This window comes from Hermetia illucens, chromosome 4 (genome assembly GCF_905115235.1).
Source record: "Hermetia illucens chromosome 4, iHerIll2.2.curated.20191125, whole genome shotgun sequence".
Taxonomy (NCBI): Eukaryota; Metazoa; Arthropoda; class Insecta; order Diptera; family Stratiomyidae; genus Hermetia; species Hermetia illucens.
The window spans coordinates 59,402,947-59,422,723 of NC_051852.1; the positions used below are offsets into that span (position 1 = coordinate 59,402,947).

Genomic DNA, 19,777 nt, shown 5'->3' on the forward strand with positions numbered 1-19,777 from the left:
TAGAAATTGACAGGAAACCCCCTTAAATTCAACCTAGGTGTACCAAATTGCAGTAATATTGGCTATGATATTGAGCATGATACTTTATCTAAAATAGTCCATTTTTTGCAAACTACAATTTTTAGGTACGCCGGAGCATAGACTAACAGTTTTTACAATCAATACTCGATAGATGTAATAATTAGACTTGAATTTTAATGAATGAGTTTAAATTAATTAAAAACTGCACCGCGTGATAACCGACTATCCAAACGTTAGAGGCAGAAGAGAATGATCTCCCTTCATGTGTTTCTTTCTGCCCCTAACTCATGGCACACTTTCCTCGCTAGTCCTCCACTCCCGTGGCGAGCTCTACGAAATGGAAAGTTCCGCGCCATCTATTTGTTCGCATTCGCAACATTCGAAATAAATTTCGAATGCTGCGAATCCTGCCGCACCACAATACTACTAAGTTTAATGAAAATTACATTATTGCCAAAATAGATAGTGAGTCAAGTTTTCTCTTTTTCCCCAATTTTCTACAATTTGACACTTAGAATGTCAGTATTACATTAAAGTGTCTGACATTATTTATATGCAGGCATATCTCGGGCTAGGTACAAATGGAACAAAAGTCCAGTATTCTTACATAAGAAATACTATACACAAAAACTACTACAAGAAAACGTATATCAAACTGGATAAGCCCGAATGAGCCAAAAATGGCCACTATCACTGTTTCAGCTCCAATGAACAACCGTTTTGAAAAGAATAGCAACATTTTACTGTCTAGAGTATACTACGACTCGCAAACTAGGTTTATTAAAAAATATCAATAAATACATTGTTGGTGCTTTGTGTAATTTTTTTTTTGTAAAATTTTTTTGCTTTTCACACCTTCTTTAATGTATAAACAAATGGGAATACCGGTAGCTCCCAGTTAGGATTGAGAGATTTAGTGTTCATCTTATATGTTTTCCCATTCCTCTTAAGCTAAGAATTCATGATATTGCCAAACCCCAAAATATAATACGTGCATTATATACCCTTAAACAAGTCGGAATACTGAAAGCTCGGCGCTTCAGGTAAAAAGGTTTTGTGTTCATCTTATGAGAACAACTATATATAACTGTATACAGCTAAGAATGCAAAATGTTCCGTCATATATTCCGGAAGAAAATATGGATATATGCATACTTATTAAAGACATAAATATTGTGCTTAAAATTGATCTAACCACTTTAGTCTGTGCTCGAATCCATACAGTTATTGAACCAGCCCAGCAAATTTGATCAGGATATACATAGACACACATGCCTGACTCCAGTAATTGATATTGATATTCAAACAAACAAAAGCTAAAAAAGAAGAGTGAAAATGTCTCTATCGACCATATGGATCATATAAGTCCACTTTCCACGTATGATGGTGACGTCATACTCGTCCTAGAATGCATTAAATCTAGAAGAAATGCAATAACTTGACATTCAATAATTTCGTTAATAACAGTTCGATTGCTTTCAAACTTTCCAAATTTTGTACTTCTTGGATGAACATAAGGGGTGTTTTCGGTTAAATTTCCAAAATTTGACAATATACTACTATTAACTTTATTGTCGCCACTCGTTGAATGTAAAAGGACACACAGACTACGTGTTCTCACCAAATTTCGTGACAAACGGTTCAGCCATTTTCGAGTAAATCGGATGTGACAGACAGACGGACAGACAAACATTGAATCGATCTTAATAAGGTTTTGTGTGAAACAAAGCGAACCGTAAAAATATGTCTGAATGAGTCGTGAACATTTCAAAGAATTGCGTTGGATAGACTTTGAGCTATGGTGTCACTCAATTTTCAACAAGTAGTTTCGAGAAAAACGCTTTTATAAATTAGAATATGGTGATTAACCATAGAGTCTTAATTGACTATTAATCTGCTACACCTAGACCAGAAACGTTCGGTTTCTCTAGAAAACGCATGTAAAGCCTTGGTTTCAATTCTTCCTCATTTAGGAAAACCATTCGAACATCGTTCGGACTGGTAAATTCCAGCTTCACTACGGCGATCGAAATAAACCTATTATATGACACTTTACTTGTTTAACCTTGTAATTTCCGAACCACTCGGAATATCGAACTAAGGCAGATGTTTCTAAATATTACCGATAGAGCTGAAATCAATGCCATTCATATCATTGGATCTCTAACCCCATGGAAACCACCACTTCGTGAAGGGTTGTCCCAGTGCACCTTCCTTTCAGATATGCATAGTTATTAACCGCAATCTATCTAGGATCGAACGTAAAAATCCAAGGTACGTTCCTGAATTGTCAATATACTGGAAATGAGGCTTATAGATCTGAAATTTGTGTTTGGATTTGTGAGGCTGCTTAGCCAATTTCAAAATGAAAACAACTCAGCCTCCTTCTCCAGTATTGTAACACATAATTGAGTCGTATAAAATTCCCAAAACTTTCCTCTAACTACAGGATTCCTTCGAAGCCGGGTGACTTGAATGAACTGTTCGGTACCATGAGCTGCACTGACTGTACTAACGAATCTATCCAGGTGCCGTCCGATCTTCTAAAAAAGAAAAACATATATTTGTTCACTAGGATGTATCTAATAGTGTCCCCCGTGTTATATTAATTGCAGAACTTAGACCCTCGAACATTTTGTAGGCCTTCTTCCCCTCTAAACTAGTGATCACGGATTTTTCTTCTAGAATCGTTTAATGATTAACTCCCTCCATCAGGGCTCCTGAAGTGTTATGGCGATGTTCTTTTCGGCAAGAAAAACCAACAGGTTTACTCCTAATTGGTATTGCTAAATGATGTCAATAAAGTTAAGGTTCTCAACGAACTTTATATCTTAACTATGAAATTCCTAATGTCTACTTTTTCTTCCGTGATAACTGTCAAAAGCCCTGAGGTGATAGGAGGATTTTGGAGACGCAGATATTGAGTGAATGTGCTCTATAAGCATTGAACTTCTCCAGCCAAATCGTTCCTGGGATCTCGTCGGTATAGATCAGGTTCGATTTTACTTTTTAGTAGTCATTAAATTTAACTTCACAAAATGTTGTAAAAGACTCGTCTCCACTTTGTACCTGGGAACGGAACGGGTTGAAAGCTCTACTGAGCGCTGCGACTGAATCCCGAAAAGTTTAACGTAGTGTACACCGGGCAAGAGAGAATTCGATATTGCGTTGGTCAGGGAAGCGGAGGATGTTACATATTTGAATGATTTCAGGAATGTATATGGCATTCATGCATGTGGTAGCAAAGTGAAGGACCTCAACGGTCGACTTTTCGCCCACGATGACGAACAACTGACAAAGTGAAAAGAACACTTCCCCACGGTTTTTAATCGTAACTCCTCCACTCGTGGATGAAATAGCTAGTCGCTGTAACATTACTGCAAATCTGCTACTTCCACTCGTACGGAAGAAGGACGAAGGGGATGATCGTCTTGATCCCAAAAAGCAGGACCCGTTTTGAGTTTGTCAACTGGAGAAGTATCTGCGTGCTTCCTGCCGTCGCAAAGATAATAGTTGAAATTATCCTGGATCGTATCAAACAACATCTCGAAAGCCTGATCGACAGAGAGCAGGCTGGTATCCGCCCGAGATCATTCTGCATCGACCACATCAACACCCTACGCATCATTTTCGAGCAGTGCGCGGAGTTTAGATCTTCGCTGCAGCGGCTCTTCATTGATTTAAAGAAATGTGAACAGGGAGTATATCTAGCGTGCTCTACGCAAGAAGGGCATTCGGAAGAAACTAATAGCTATTATCAGAACTACTTATGGTGGCGCAAAATGCATGTACTGCACCGAGGTAAACTCTCGAAGGATTTTTAGATCCAAAGCGGAATCCGGCAAGGTTGCATTCTGTCACCGATAATATTTCTTCTTGTTGACATTCTTCGTGCTGCCTTGTCCAGGGGATGTGGATGAATTCAATGGACGGTGAAATCTGATACCTGGAGTACGCTGATGACATCTGTTTGCTCTCTCACCGGCTCATGGACTTTGGCCAAATAGTAATGGATTTGGAAACAGAGGTAAGTAGAGTTGGACTGAAGATAAACACCAACAAATTCAAGGTTCTAAGTCTGACGAGGACCCTCCCTACCTGCATGAATGGGCGGGGCATCGATCAATTTGAATATCTAGGAAGCAGAAACTTTGGTCCTGAACTGGATGTTGCTCTACGCATTAACAGCGCTAGATTCTGAAATTCTGAAATATGGAAATGCCGTTATCTTAACACGAAGATAAAGGTGAGACTGTTCTGCGTTAGTGGTCTTTCTTTGCTGCTCTTTGGGAATAGCAAATGGAAAGTGAACTCCACTGTTACCCAAAAGCTGCAAACCTTCGGCGATGTCTATCTGCGTCGTATCATCGGAGTGTGCTGGCCTGACACTTCAAACGAAGAACTTGGCCTAAGGTCGAAGTGACAGAGGATAGGTCACATATTAAGAAGGGGCCACAATTACAGTACTACACCATACATTTGAATCCACTCTCCCAAAATGGTTAATGAGTGGGTCGCCCCAAGGACACTTGGCGGAGAACAGTAGAATAGAAGTGCAAGCGTTTCGGGAAGTAATGGGCGGTCCTGAAGGGCATTTCAGGTAACCGCGAGCGGTGATTCGTAGGTGGGATACATTTCTTTTCCTATCCAACTCCGCCCAGAGAATACAATTTCTACTACCAATCCATTCCCAATTTCCAATTCCAATTATTCAAGAGAAGCGATCGAATAACTGTTGGAATTACTGATCATGAGGGGTGGGAAGCTCTCGCAGCACGCTTCAGGAAATAGTTTGTATAGTAGTCGATTTCATCGCGAGAGGCGTGTGCATAGGCTGCCTGGCTTAATAATCTGGAGCGCGTTAGTGAGGATTTTTTGGGTATAAATTGTGCGAAGGGAGAGCTTTTCAGAAATTGTTAGTATCTATCCTCTTGACGGCCAAGGACAGTCACACGATATATTTCTTTCCCGATTCCTTAGCTGAGTTTATTCCAGGTACTCGTTATCCCGAGGTCATTCTGAATATAATATATAATATTGAATATATATATATATATATATATGAATATAATATATAATATTCTGAATATAATATATAATAATCGCTGGCACAACAATCCATATTAGATCAGGGCCTTGAAATGTGTTAGAGCACTTCATTCAAGACCGTAACGGTACACTACAGAACACTGTAGGAGGCTATGTGGTCAGCATTGCGCTCGCCCGAGATTATTACCCTGATTTGACTCAGATACCCATTCCTAACTGAGTCGACTGGAATCCGATGTCAAATCACGACACGAATCCCACTGCCACCAGTGAGATTTGAACCGCGACCTTCCGTATGACAGCCTTGTGCTCTAAACACTCAGCTATACGGACACTCTCAGAACCTATCTAGCCGAAAAATTTAAAAAAAGGCACAGTACTGCATCGACACAAAATGTACCTCTCAAAATACATCCTATTACAATATCTGCTCAAATAAAGTTAACAATAGCATATTACTATAGTTTAGAAATTTACCCGAAAACCTCACTGAAGTTCATTCTAGAAGTTTGGCATTAGTATAAGTCATAATATAAAATATAATTTTGGAAGGGTTGCACGGAATCCAGTTATTAACATTGTGCTGCAATGATTTTGAGCCCGGTATCTACTAATGGCATTCAGTGAATGGCGGACTCAGGACCACTAACCCCTAAACAAAATTAGTTGTATTAGTTGAAACCAGTCTAGGTGCAAACCTAGCAGCCTCGAACAATGTATTTTATTCCCGGGTCGGGTTTTGAATTAAACCAAAAAAAAGCAAAATGGCAACTTTAGCGGCTTTCCATCACGCTACTCCTCAGAATGAAGACACGAGGCTTAAGAGGTCACCTCCAGACTGCGATGTAGATCGACCAACCACAAAAATTTGTTATTCCATCCATCTTCGTTAGTACCAGCGGTATCTAACTTTTATACTTATATACATATGTACATATGTATATTTTGGCCCATACAATAAAGTGGAAATATTCTGAGCCCTATCAATTTAGATAGGTATGTACGTGCATATATGCACACTTCTGTATGCGATAATAGACAATGTTTATTTAGGACAAGCATAATATTTATGTCTATTTAGTACATTGCGAAACAGGTTTGATATCGAGTGAAATGTAGGGGCGTGAGAGCTCAAAATGTATCGTATCGTATCGTTCTCAGAACTCAACCAACCGAAAAGTCTGACGAAAATTGCACTGGTACATATATACGACATTTAGGCCTCAAAATACATCCCGTTCCCACATCTACACAAATAAATTTAATAAAGACATACTACCATATTTTAGAGACTTACGCATCCTGCCCCCCCGCTTTAATTTCGTCCTCATAGTTGTAAAATTTTACATCAATACGAAGCATATAATGGGGCAGAATTCTAGGAGCTTGGAGCTTGAAGGAAATGCAGCTATTAATACCAAAACTATAGAACCTGACTGTTCCGTATCATTATAAATGTGATATCACCTCAAAGTGTGATATCTCATTACCATCACCGAGCTCGAACCAAACATTAAAACATCACCTAACATTATCGCATTACCAAGCATCCCATTATCGCATTACAAAAGTAATATAACATAATAAACCATCACCTAACATTACTGCTCTTCGTAGTAAAAGTCACTGCGACAATCGTCGATGCCGACGCCGAGGATCGAACGGACTTTGGACTTGCTTTAAGCGGGCTTCTAGCTGGCTTTGGGATGGTTTTGGGCAGGATTTGGGCTAGAAAATGAATTCGGATGCTTGTGAATAGGGGGATGTAAATACTTGACTTTAAGTAATTGATTTGTAATGTTACTATTTGGAATGAATATCGGCTGTTGGTTGATGTATGTATTGCGTTGGTCTACATAATATTTCCTACAAGTACAATCAGCCGAGTTGACTATTGAGTGCTGATACCAACTATTTTTTTAGAGCCATCTCAATATTCATCCCCTGCACTATCATTAGGGATTATCTTTTATTTTTATTTAGGACCTAAGTCAAAATGCACAAGCATTAATAAATTGATTACACAGGAGAGATAGGAGCATTCATGCTCTAAGAAAACTGATAATCGGTGAGATTTTATCACTGTCACCTGTGAGCCATCCTTTCTGTCAAGCAACTGCATTTGAAATATGGGAAATAGCTTATCTTTTAAAAAATTGTGTAATAAATATTAAACAAACCAACCAACTGAATTTCACCTAAAGGAAAGTGTTTGGATAAAAACGAATAAAGTTGATTGCAGTCTTAAATAAAGGGAAGAAAGTGGTGACATTTCTTCTTCCGTAACTAACCCCATTTCAAAGAAATTCATATCACGCCTTCGTGCTTTCTCGATACTCAATGTCTTCCGTCTTTCCGCGTGTTGCTTCTTCGATTTTTCAGTCCTGAGATTTTATGAGTGGGTAGACTTCGGAACCAACGATTTCAATAAATTTCAATTGATTTATGGTGGAGTAATTTGAAATGAATACATGCAGTGTTGAAAAATGTTGATTCAATCTGTGCTAAAAAGGGAGAATTTCTAATAGACTTGATTTCCATCACTTCACTTCCGCCTTTTATTTCTTTGTAAATACGAAACCAAAATGTCTCCAATAACATCAAAAGCTTCAATCGGGCTAACAAAATTATGAAGGGTCGCAAATTTCCTAATATTAATCGGAAATTACTGCTGAAAGCCAGATCACAAGGGCTACGATTTCTGGATGATGGAACCTGAATCCAACAAACCGTTCATCCAGCAGTTTCAGAAACCACATTTAACTTTCATAACAAAATCACTCTCCACAAAATTTCAATTTACTTTAATCTACGTTAAGCAGTAGCCAAAGAAACTCATTTCGTCCTCTTCCATTTTTTACGCTTTACATTACACAGGGCACACAGAAAATTGCTCTACCATATAATCCACATCAAAAATTAACGGTAAAACAAATTCTTGGGCATTTTCCGGGGATGGATGCATCAGCTAAAAATCCAAAAGAACTTTTCTCGGCTGACATCCAAAAGGACCTGCTGCTGCTGGAGGAACAAGAAGGCTCGGTTAATTTCAAGTTTGGCGTCGTTTATATGAAGGCCGGTCAAGTTTGCGACGATGAAATGCTAAGTAACGGTGAGTCCTATGTTTTAAGGTTGAAAGGCTATTAATGGGAAGTCTACTAGAAAACTTTAAGGAGTTCATGCAATGCTTCAGCTTAAGTTTAAGAAGAAAAGTACGAATACTCATTTGAAAGATTAAAATTTTCCTAATGCTTCCAAGTTCCATTTCTGAAAGTATTTTTGTGAAGGTACCCTGTGGGTTTCAGATTATAATGAGCGGCGAAAATGACAAGTGAGCGACCATTGCATTTACTCATAAGGATCATCGTTCTACAAATTATAATTATAAACTCATTCACCAAAAGAGTAAAGTTTTCTTTTTCACATTGCAGAAACAGCAAGCGAAGCATTCGAAGAATTTCTTAGCATCCTTGGAGAGAAAATACGACTGAAGGGCTGGGAACGGTTTCGTGGCGGATTAGATGTTAAGGGTAAGTAGAAACTCTGCTTTCTTCCTTAAGATCCAGGGGGTGTTTTGACTCCCTACGCTAAAGCACAACAAGACCCAAATAATTTTTCTATAATGGATTTCGCGTTTCTCTCGACAGGTGACATGACAGGGAAATATTCAATCTATACTTTGTACGAAGGACATGAGATTATGTTCCATGTGTCAACGTTATTGCCTTTTTCCAGAGATAACAAGCAACAGGTAAGCGGAAATACATAATTTTTTCAATCTGACATTTAACGTGACACGAGCTGCACTCCATTTACTATTTCCCAATATATTTACAGAATAAATTACTGTAAAGTGATAGGCTCTCTCCAACCCTCTAATGATTAATTATGCCATTAGTGTTTTGTGATTTACTTCCAGAATATAGTATTCTTGAAGCAACAGTATACTGTTCGCGATCGGCAGACAATTTCTTTTAGGTCGATGGCGTCCGTCTTAAAAAACATTAATTTTACAGGATAATTTAACAACCATCAAAACCATTAATCATTCTCTACGCCAACACTTAAGGATTATTAGTCCCTAACCTTTATAATGGGCACTAATTAGAACGTATATTTCATCCCTCCATCTTTAGACAAATGGAACCCACTATAGTAAAGTTTGCTTATCATTTTATATAATTAATGATACAACTGCCCGCCCCACTCAAAAGCTCATAAGTAATTGAAAATGTGGAGTCATATGATGCCTGTTGGAAATTAGGCAAATTGGTTGCCCCAGAAATGAAAGTTTAATGCAGTTTATGTATGCGGGGGATTGAATAATTCATATGCCATAATGGAAACGTAAATTCTCAGTTGTATGGAATGGACACAGGAGAACTGCCGGTTCCTAGCATTTTTTTGGCTTCGAAGATGTAAATGTTGGGTGAAAGCAAAGGTTTCTAATAATGCTAAAATGGTAGCCACACCCTAGGTACATACGAACAGAAGTAGAACAAGAATGAACAAATTAAAAAGAAGAGATTTTATCTTCCTTTTTTCGAGTTCTCGGATGCTTATTTCATTCCTTGCAATATTTATTGACTCTGAAATTCGCAATTTTAACGTCTCTTCTAACATTGGAGGATACAAGCTGGCACATGCTTTGAACAACCTGCCCAAGAAAACTCGTACTGATATTTTATATTTGGCGAAGGTTAAACTGTCAACCCTCCCATGCCAAAAGGAAAACTAATGTTCGAACAGACCGATGAAGGGGGGAGCAGTCGAAAACTAATGAAATATTCTAACTGAGGACGCAACCAAAGGGTTGAGCAATCTGGGGTTGTTTACTCTGCAAGTCATGAGATGATTCGACTTACGCCATAGAAGAAAAAGGCAAATTGGATGAATGTAAATACAAATACGAACGCAAACATCATGTGTTTCTACGAATAACAAGCAAATCACCTGAGCCAATCGATAAAGGAATCCGTATTTGTGATCAAGTATATTCAGAAAACACACTTCTTTTTTCATTCAGTAGTAGAAGGTGAGGTAAGGTGAGTTGTCTCACCTTGGCGGAGTTCGCCACATATTTCTCCCAAGTGAAAGGTTGAAGCCGTTTAAATCACCATTTAGCGTATCAAGCTACCGTTGCTTCGATAGACCCATTAGTCGTTTCCCATCAATCTTAGCTAGTCGGTTTTTTAGGTAGATTATACGCGTCAACCAAACTTGCGCGCCACCGTTCGTGCTTACCTGAAATGCACTCCACCTCTCCCTCTCTCACCGGAGACGCTTACACTCCTCCCTATCATTCTGCGCCAAGTGACCTTGGGGCGGCCCAACTGTCAGCTATCTTGAGGGAGTGGATTCCATTGCATGGCATAGCTAGCAATGCAATATGAGCCCCTTCCGATCGCATTGTATGTGTGCCAAGCCTGTCCGGCGTCCAAGTCCTTCGTCTGTGATGATACGACGCAGGCAGGCAACTACCTGGCAGAGAGACCATTAGCGCAGAACAATCTGAACTTAGTCTTGGTGTCAGGAAAACTACGTTTTCAAAATTTCACCAAGGCAGCGAAAGCGGATCTAGTGCTATTAATGTGTCGAGTAAGATCAAACTTGGTGTCACCCCCAGTAGAAACCACGCTTTCTCAATATTCAAATTGATCAACGCCTTCGATGTTCCGCCTATTAATGCAGATAGGCAGACTGAAAATCTTGGTCTCGTTCGTGTTTATCTTCTATATCATCTCTTCCCAACTCCAAAAAATAAATCTCATCAGCTCGACTACACGTAGTAGATCCCCCACGTCGTCCGGGCATGGCAGGATAAACGTCACCGATAACAAGAAGAAATAATATCAGTCACAAAATACAACCCTAACGGACTTTGGACCTTGAAATCCTATGAAATTTTCGATCCAGGTTCCAGAATTATTTTAGCTATTATCTTTGCAACGGCAGGGAGCACGCAGATATTCTTCCAATTATCAGACTCAGAACGGGTGCTGTTCTTTGCAAATTCAAACTTCTACTCTCCATTCAATTTCACACCGAAAGCCTCTTTCGCCTCTGAATCGGCAGTCCCCGTTGGTGTCGTTCAATTGAAATGTTCCTCATTGTGGACCAGAATCTCCGGATTTGGTTCCCAAGTAAACAGGACGCCTTGCGTTTGCCGTAACCATTAATCCAACACCGGAGTTATGCTTACTTCTGTCAAGTTTTCCGGAATACAGTACCATAGTATCGCGAGGGGAAGCGAAGTGCTCCCACCATCTAACCTCAGCTAAGTCCAGCCTGTAACTGTGGAACTAACACTCAATTTGGAGAAACCGTTATCGGCAATCGTGTCTGATACGATTGGTAAGTCCGTCCTTATCCGAGGCAATATTTTGAATGAATTGTTAATCTTCATCTCACAGGGAAGTCACTATGTCAGTGAGTAAAGATGCAATAAATTAATAACGAACAGTATTGAAGTCCACGTGTATTCCGACTATTCGTCTCTCCTCTTTCTCCAAATGGGCTCTTCCGCAATGATGACATAATCGTCAGGAAGTACTTTTCAAGTCTTTATATCGAGTAGTTAACAGAAGTCATTTGTCTCGGCAGATGATCAACCTGTTTCCAGTGCGAAGATGATAAGTGAAGTGAAGTGACTTCTTTAATAACGTCACAGGGACTATATAGATCGCGATTGCTACCAACGTTGAGAAGTTTATAGCCATTTTTATCGCATTTGCACTTTATATTGCAGCCTTTGTCACCATACCAACAAGTTTCTTGCAGATCACAAATATCGATACGTCTCGTCTAAAGGGACGGTACCCCTATTTAGTGTGCAGACACGGATTTGTTTGGCTCGAACTAGCTTCTTGCTGATTTCTTGACACGACGAGGACCCCTTAATATTTATTCAAGCCTTGTTTAGTGATATGATCGTTTTTTCACTATCAATAAGAGGCTAATAATGAAATCAATTCAATATTAATGAAGAAACTTAATCTACTCTTAGTTGATCAAATTTTGGTCACTTTCTTTCATCATCATCATCAACGGCGCAACAACCGGTATTCGGTCTAGGCCTGCCTTAATAAGGAACTCCAGACATCCCGGTTTTGCGCCGAGGTCCACCAATTCGATATCCCTAAAAGCTGTCTGGCGTCCTGGCCCAAGCCATCGCTCCATCTTAAGCAGGGTCTGCCTCGTCTTCTTTTCCTACCATAGATATTGCCCTTATAGACTTTCCGGGTGGGATCATCTTCATCCATACGGATTAAGTGACCTGCCCACCGTAACCTATTGAGCCGGATTTTATCCACAACTGGACGCTCATGGTGTCGCTCATAGATTTCGTCATTGTGTAGGCTACGGAATCGTCCATCCTCATGTAGGGGGCCAAAAATTCTTCGGAGGATTCTTCTCTCGAACGCGGCCAAGAGTTCGCAATTTTTCTTGCTAAGAACCCAAGTTTCCGAGGAATACATGAGGACTGGCAAGATCACAGTCTTGTACAGTAAGAGCTTTGACCCTATGGTGAGACGTTTCGAGCGGAACAGTTTTTGTAAGCTGAAATAGGCTCTGTTGGCTGACAACAACCGTGCGCGGATTTCATCATCGTAGTTGTTATCGGTTGTGATTTTTCACACTTTATGAGAATTTAATAGGAAATTGATAAATTCTTAAGGAAAACCGTTTCCTGAAATGGGTGTATTCAACCAAATTTTTTGTAAAGATTTATAAGCGCGTCAAGTAGGTTGCTCCCTTCCCTAATGAATAGTAGAAAACTAGATACATTTAGCCAGAAAGTAGGATATCTTACTCACACTTCGCCTAGTTATTGCGATACAATCTCCTCCTTTCTTCTCTCGCTTTCTTTTGACTGGCAATCTTATATGCAGCAGTTCTTCGATTACTGAAGATATTAAATATATATTTGTTAATAATCATTTCTTTCAATTTACAGGTGGAACGAAAACGGCACATCGGAAATGATATTGTGAACATAGTTTTTATCGAAAGCGATCCAGAGAATTGCAACCCTATCGATTTTGACCCGAATTGCATTAAAAGCCAATTTACTCGTATCCTTTTCTATAAATAAAATATTACCTGACCAAACATTGTCAGATTAAAGTTTACTCGAGAATTCCACTACTCCAAAGTCAATATTTGGAGTCAGGCAACAGGAAATCGACGGGCTTCAACCCTTCCGCTCATCATAGCCAAGTGTACTTCCGAAATGATTACCGAATGGAACAACGAATCCAACGACGACCAATTGCTGCAGATCCTTTCCCACGCTCCACCGCCAACCGTGATCCATTATTCATTTTAAAACTTTACAGCATGGGCGACTGTCCAAAGAGAAGAAACGCAAAAAACCAGGAACATGACCAGTCCCCAGAGAGAGAGCGCCGGATGAAAAGTAAAGACAACAATCTGCCCATTTCGAAAATGCTTGCAATTTGCTCATGTAGTCTCCTTTTGATATCCTTTCAACCCATTACTGAGTGACCGTGTCGCGTCCGACTAAACTCAGACGACTGAGCTAAAAGTCCCCGAGCGGGATCCTGTTGACATAGCTTGAATACATAATAAGGGGCGGAAATGACACCCCACCTTATTAAGTTATTTCGCCTGAATGCTGCGTGGAGCAAGCATGAAATTAATTTGTCGGTTGTCGAGAGGTCCGGAACGGCTGCGACTAGCAGATAGCATTGGCGAAGTGAAAAAAGATACATTTTGGGAGGATACGTCAAGGCTCTGAGAGAATACATTACGATGTCGTAATTGTAGATAATGGAGTATTATACTTTTGTGAGGTAAAAGTTTGAAAATTTATGTTAACGCTTCAGAGCGCGCTTTGTGACTGGGGATTTGGGCGGGAAATGCCTTCTTAGGGAAAAGGTTTTTATGTGCTCAATGTCAATTAAAGGTTTCCCTTGTCCTTTTCGAGAAGGAAACAGGACCATTCAATATTATCTAAATCGACGGACAAAATTATTTCTAATCCAAAGGCGGAATTTGCATTGATTTTGAGCAGTTTTAATCACTGATGAAAAGGTCGCTTCGGCCTCCAGCTCCTCTTCTCAGATAATATTGCGAGAATGGTTATAGTCCTTACTTTAGCAGAAGAGCAAAAAGAAACTGATTTGCGTCAAGTTTTTTGCATAAACGATAAACAAAAAGAGTACAAAATGTATAAGAAATGCCTTCCAAATAAAGTTGTCCTGCTTCAACCAACGCAAATATATGCCTTACAAAAGGGAGGCAATGTAATATGAAGGAATAAGGCTCTCTAAAGTGCGTGCAAGGATAAATAGACATCATAGTACCGATAATACATGTGCATGTGGGCATGTATGTCGCCTAAAAACATACAACATCCTAGGAAGCCCAAGCAAACCAAATATGATTGAATACTAACATTTCAGTTACAAAAGTAAATGCCGTTCTCCTATTTTCCTTAATCAACTATTTAGATATCTTTGCTGTGGTTTCTAAAAGCAATTGCTCTTATCGCTTAGCTATATTCTGTGATGAGACTGTACCCCCTTTCGGACCAACTTTACCAAATCCACCTGAATTTTCGGTAAGTATCCTTACTTAATTAATCTCTCCAGATCAATGTTTATACATATAGTATAGAGGACTTTAGTTTGATCTATATATCTTGCCAAAGCAGATACATTGCAGGAGAATAATTGAGTAGGTTGCCTTAATGAAACCACCTAACAGGCGAAACGAGAATAAATTACAGTGCTTCTCTACGCTTTCCGAACAAAGATTTTTTTATCATCGCCCAAAAAATTACGAACTTTTTCCACCGTTAATTCAGTCAAACGAAAAGTTTGTCAATTCTTCAGAGTGTTATTTTTTAGGAATTACTGCTGTGCATAATCCTAGATGACAGTTTTCATGTGGCCTATACAGGAAAATGCAAAAGGGAAGCCAAGCTCGGTTTTATCGATGGAACTTTTGATCCTTCTTGCATTCCAGTGTTATTGTTTTTAGTTATTATGTTTCCGACGTTACTAAGCATAGAACCTATTACACTTAAATCTAACGTTCATTTCTCATGCTTGCGGAAAAACTTGATTTTCTAGAATTGCAAAATTCTCTTCAAGATGGGTGCAGCAAACCTGCAGAAACAGCAGGGACTCCCTTAAGTATGTAATTCCACAGAGGGATCATGAAGTCCACTGACTTTATGCACTTCTGTTGAGATCATAGATCATCGAAAAGTCCAGTTCGTACCCGCATGTTACAGGTTTTATTTATTTAACCATGACGTTCCTGGAATGTACTACGACTTTAAAGAAAGAATCTGAAGAGCCTCACCTCTGAGTTCTTTTATAATGTGGTGTGTTTAATCTCATTTTCGATGATATCCTTTTCAGCGGATTGAAAATATCCAGCATCGTTACTGTGTACGCTGTTCTGTCGGAAGTTAAGCTAAAAGCTGTCTTAATTAGCAATAAATAATGTCTGTGCCTATACGGCTAGTCTGTTCTATGCCATCTCCGGCTTTTGAAAATCTACTCTTGCAGAACTTTCCTCCTGTATTGTTTTGTGCCAAATAAATCTAGGACGATCGACAACAGTCATCCTAAAAATCTAATGACTTTCAGGTGCTTTCTATTTGTGTTAATCAAATAACCTGACAGAACTACCATACCTAAATGAAACGAAAAGATTGTTTTTTGATTAGGAACAACCCTGCTGTATTTATTTGCAGATATCGATATCTGGGTTATCCCTAATCAGAAAACAACATTTTCATTTCATTGAAACACCAAGGGCAACTAAGAAGTTCAACGCTGCAAACTATATACCATGTCTAAGTCAATTCGCTCCACATCAAGACCACATTTTCTCCCATTTAATGCCATGCCATCTCCATAAAGATAACAAAAAGGGGCATCTTTTGTCAACCTTGCAAGTTTGTAAGTTTAAAATACCGAAGAAAAGAAAAGTCCATTTTGAAATTTCTTTAAAGTTTATAGTTTATATTTTTGAAGTGACGGCGAGCTTTATAATTAGAAAATTACTCATTTATATGAAATTTTATGTGGTTTCCGAAAATGGTGTCAAATCTGGATCTTTGTTGGGTAGATCAAGTTTTTTGGCACTATTCACGAAAAATGCTGAAACGAGTGGCGCCATCCACTATTAAAATGCCTACCATCGTGAACGACACCTATTGTATAAAGTTAATTTGTTAAATTAATAAACTAGATTAGCTGCAATAATACATCCTCATTTGAAAGCTCATAATTATCATTTCTGGAAGTTTCTGGCGTGTACGCCATTATATCCCTTAGTATAGGGAGTGTTAGGAAAAAATATTGTGATAACGTAGCACAGGTAGGTGTTAAAAAGGGTGTAGAACAATCAAATGGCAGTGGCTGTCCCTTCACAAATGCTGATCTTATATTAGCATTAGAGAAAATTGCTACCAAAGAGCCCAAATCTGAAGCAGGTGTCAAGGTCCCTCATGTGCAAATTTTAAAGAAACAAGGCAAATTACAACGCTTTTGCGTTGTGTGGTATCAAACTCGATGTATCGATACTCGTTTAGGAATGGAAAGGGATGAGTGTGCTGAAGCCCAAAGGAACAGAATCTAGGCATTTCAGATCTCGAAAGCCATTCCGTAGCGTTCACAAAGGATAACAGCCCACCCACTTTACAGTGATATTGATATTTAGTTGCAGTAAATTTACACTGTAAAGTCAACTTTGAGCTACTGTAACTTTGTTAGTAATAGTATGATTTTGATCAAACTCGGCGATAATATGACTCCAATGCTATCCTATGCTACTGCCTTTTATAACTCTGGGATAAACTTTAGGGGGGTTTACTCAATTTCCCCAAAAATATGGTAATATACTATTATTAACTTAATTTGAGCAGATATTAAAATGAAGAGTATTTTGAGGCCTGGGCACCATATATAGGAAGCTTCATCAGTTTTTTCACATTTTTCGGTTGGGTAGTTTCTGAGAATGGGTCCGTTAAAGAAATCATCACTTTCCAACCCTCCTACTCCCCGCCTTTCCAACTAATCTCAAAACTAATAGCGGCTTCGAAAGTACTAATCGAGACCTTTCATTTGATACCCAACATGACTATATTTGGTGAAAAAAATAGTTTACGCCCTCTTTTGCATGTATGGGGACCCCCCCTAAATCTCAACGTAGGAGGATATCAGTCACTGCATCTCTGGGGGTCCACAGTTCCCACTTTCTCACCAAATTTCGGGCCAATCGGTATAGCCGTTTCTGAGAAAAGTGCTTGTGACAGACAGACAGACGGACAGACAGACAGACATTGAACCGATTTTAATAAGGTTTTGTTTTCCAAACAAAACCTTGAAAATCCAATACACGTCTGAGCGAAATACTGGAACATAATTCTACGGACAGAAGCTGTTTATAGCGCACGGTGATTTTAAACTCGGTGATTACGGATTCGATATTCTCTAACAACTGGAGCTACATAACCTCCAAGCGGGGTCCCGCCTCATGTCCTCCCCTGCTCCAGAACTGCGACTTTTCTCCAGTTCATCTGTTCTGCGTATATTACCATTAGAAATTCAGGAAAAGTTGGTGTTGATAATTTGATCAAACTCCCTCCAGTGGATCCTCCTCATATATTTGTACTAATAACCGAAGAGAGACTTATCTGTTTTGTTACTTTCTAAACTGTCTTGGGGCTGCAGTCTTTTAACAAGTTGGCATTCCTTAATGCTGATTCTGACGTTGTCGTTGATCAGTCGTGCGCCTGTTACAATTTGACTACGGTTAGATCGCTGTAACTCAGGTCCGATCAAAACAAGCCGGGATACCGGAGACTGGGAGCTTCGGATATAAAGGTTTTGTGTTAATCTTATGTGAGAAACTCTCTATGTACACTATGCATTAATTGGTAAACTCCAGATATACATACAGACATTTCAAAGACATAAAAATTGTGCTAATCCTAATTGCCCATCGAAATTGGTCTAATGCATCACGCAAAGTAAATACCACTAATAATATCGTAAACACTACCAGCAAACTTAATCAGCACATGCATAGACGTATCTGTCTGATGTCTGAAACATGCATAGACATTTGTCCGTCTGTTGTCTGAGGCAGCCGGATACATCTTCCTACGCCAAACATAAGTTAATAATAATCTTTTCATTATTATTACCATGCAAATACACTAGCCAATTTTCTGTCATGTCGTGTCTTTCCCAGTCGGCATTAGCCTATATGTCATATCGTGTCGTTCCAGCTGACGTTAGCAAAACTGTCGTGCCGTATTGTGTCGGTCCAAGTGGGCGTGCTCCTTAAGGGGAACGTTTCAGGTTTGAAAGAGTTGATGTTTTCTATGCTTATGATATATTTGATGCGCATTTTTCCATTCCAAGTTGTGCTGCGATAACCCAGCATATGAGGTCAAGGTTCAAACCTTACTGATGGTAGAAGGATTTTTATCGTGACTGGATGTCGGGTACCATTCGACTGACGAACAGCTGAGAATAAGAACCTGAGTGAAATCAGGGTAGTAATCATCGGCGAGCGGAATGCTGTCCACATTACATCTTACAGTGTACCCTACTGTACCGCCACGATCTTGACTGAAATGGTTCAACACGTTTCAAAGCCCAAATCCATTAGATTGTTCCGCAAATGATTATTTTATGATTTATATGCACACAAATGAAGAAGACATCAATATACCATATACCACCATCCAAAAGTTTGAAAACAAACCTATTCCTATGGATTTTTTACTGCTTGTCTAACCATTGTTAATGAATGATATTGAAAATAATAATACAAATGCTCATGTCATGAAAGAAATGGAAACCACAAATAGGTTAAAGTTATTTCCGGAAATGTTTTGGAATGAATGCTTTTATTGCCATCATGCCCCTTTCAAAGGTTTTGTATAAAACAAAACCTTATTAAAATCGGTTTACTGTCTGTCTGTCTGTGATACGCATTTTCCTCGGAGACGCTTGTAGCGAGTCACAATGAATTTTGTGGAAAGGTGAGAACTGTGAATGCTCACGCATACATTGGGTTGCATAATTCTACATCGAATATAAGGGGGAGTCCCCATACATGCAAAAGGGGGGTGTAAATATTTTTTTCATCAAATGTAGTTCGATGCTGGAAAGGTGGGGAGGTGAGGGTCCAAAATAATCATTTCTTTCACGGACCCATTCTCAGAAACTACCCAACCGAAATATCTGAAAAAAATCAAGAGGTTACCCTAGGCCCCAAAATACTCTCCATACCGATATCTGTTCAAATAAATTTAATAATAGTGTATTACTATAATTTTTAGTAATTTACTGCAAAACCCCCGTTAAATTCATTCTAGCATCACGAAATGCAGCAATGTAGGGTATAACAGAGAGCATGATCCTACCAAGTTTGGTGAAAATCGTACCATTAGTAACAAAGTTATAATAGGTCAAAGTTGGTACTAATGACAAATGAAATACTTTTATGAAAGAAATGCATAAAACCTTTCATACCTGAAGCGTCCGGTTTCCCGACCAGTGAAAATTTTGGAGACATGAGATTTGGCAAAAAGGTTAAAACGGTAAATCCCCACCCATACGGCGAATTATATCGCTGCAACTTAAGGGTTGTCCCCATACAGCTAAAAGGAGGTGCAAAAAGTTTTTTTGGGCGAATCAAATGAAAAGTC

General features: G+C 39.2%; 1 protein-coding gene across 1 annotated transcript in view; it reads left to right on the forward strand.

Annotated features, from left to right (window-relative positions):
• Positions 1–19,777, forward strand: part of LOC119655566 (GTPase-activating Rap/Ran-GAP domain-like protein 3) — a 278,003-nt gene that overhangs the window by 226,667 nt on the left and 31,559 nt on the right. The window contains exons 6-10 of the mRNA XM_038061498.1: positions 7,948–8,182; positions 8,502–8,600; positions 8,718–8,821; positions 13,028–13,145; positions 14,547–14,656. Coding sequence (XP_037917426.1) covers positions 7,948–8,182; positions 8,502–8,600; positions 8,718–8,821; positions 13,028–13,145; positions 14,547–14,656 — 666 coding nt within the window. The remainder of the gene's footprint in view (positions 1–7,947; positions 8,183–8,501; positions 8,601–8,717; positions 8,822–13,027; positions 13,146–14,546; positions 14,657–19,777) is intronic.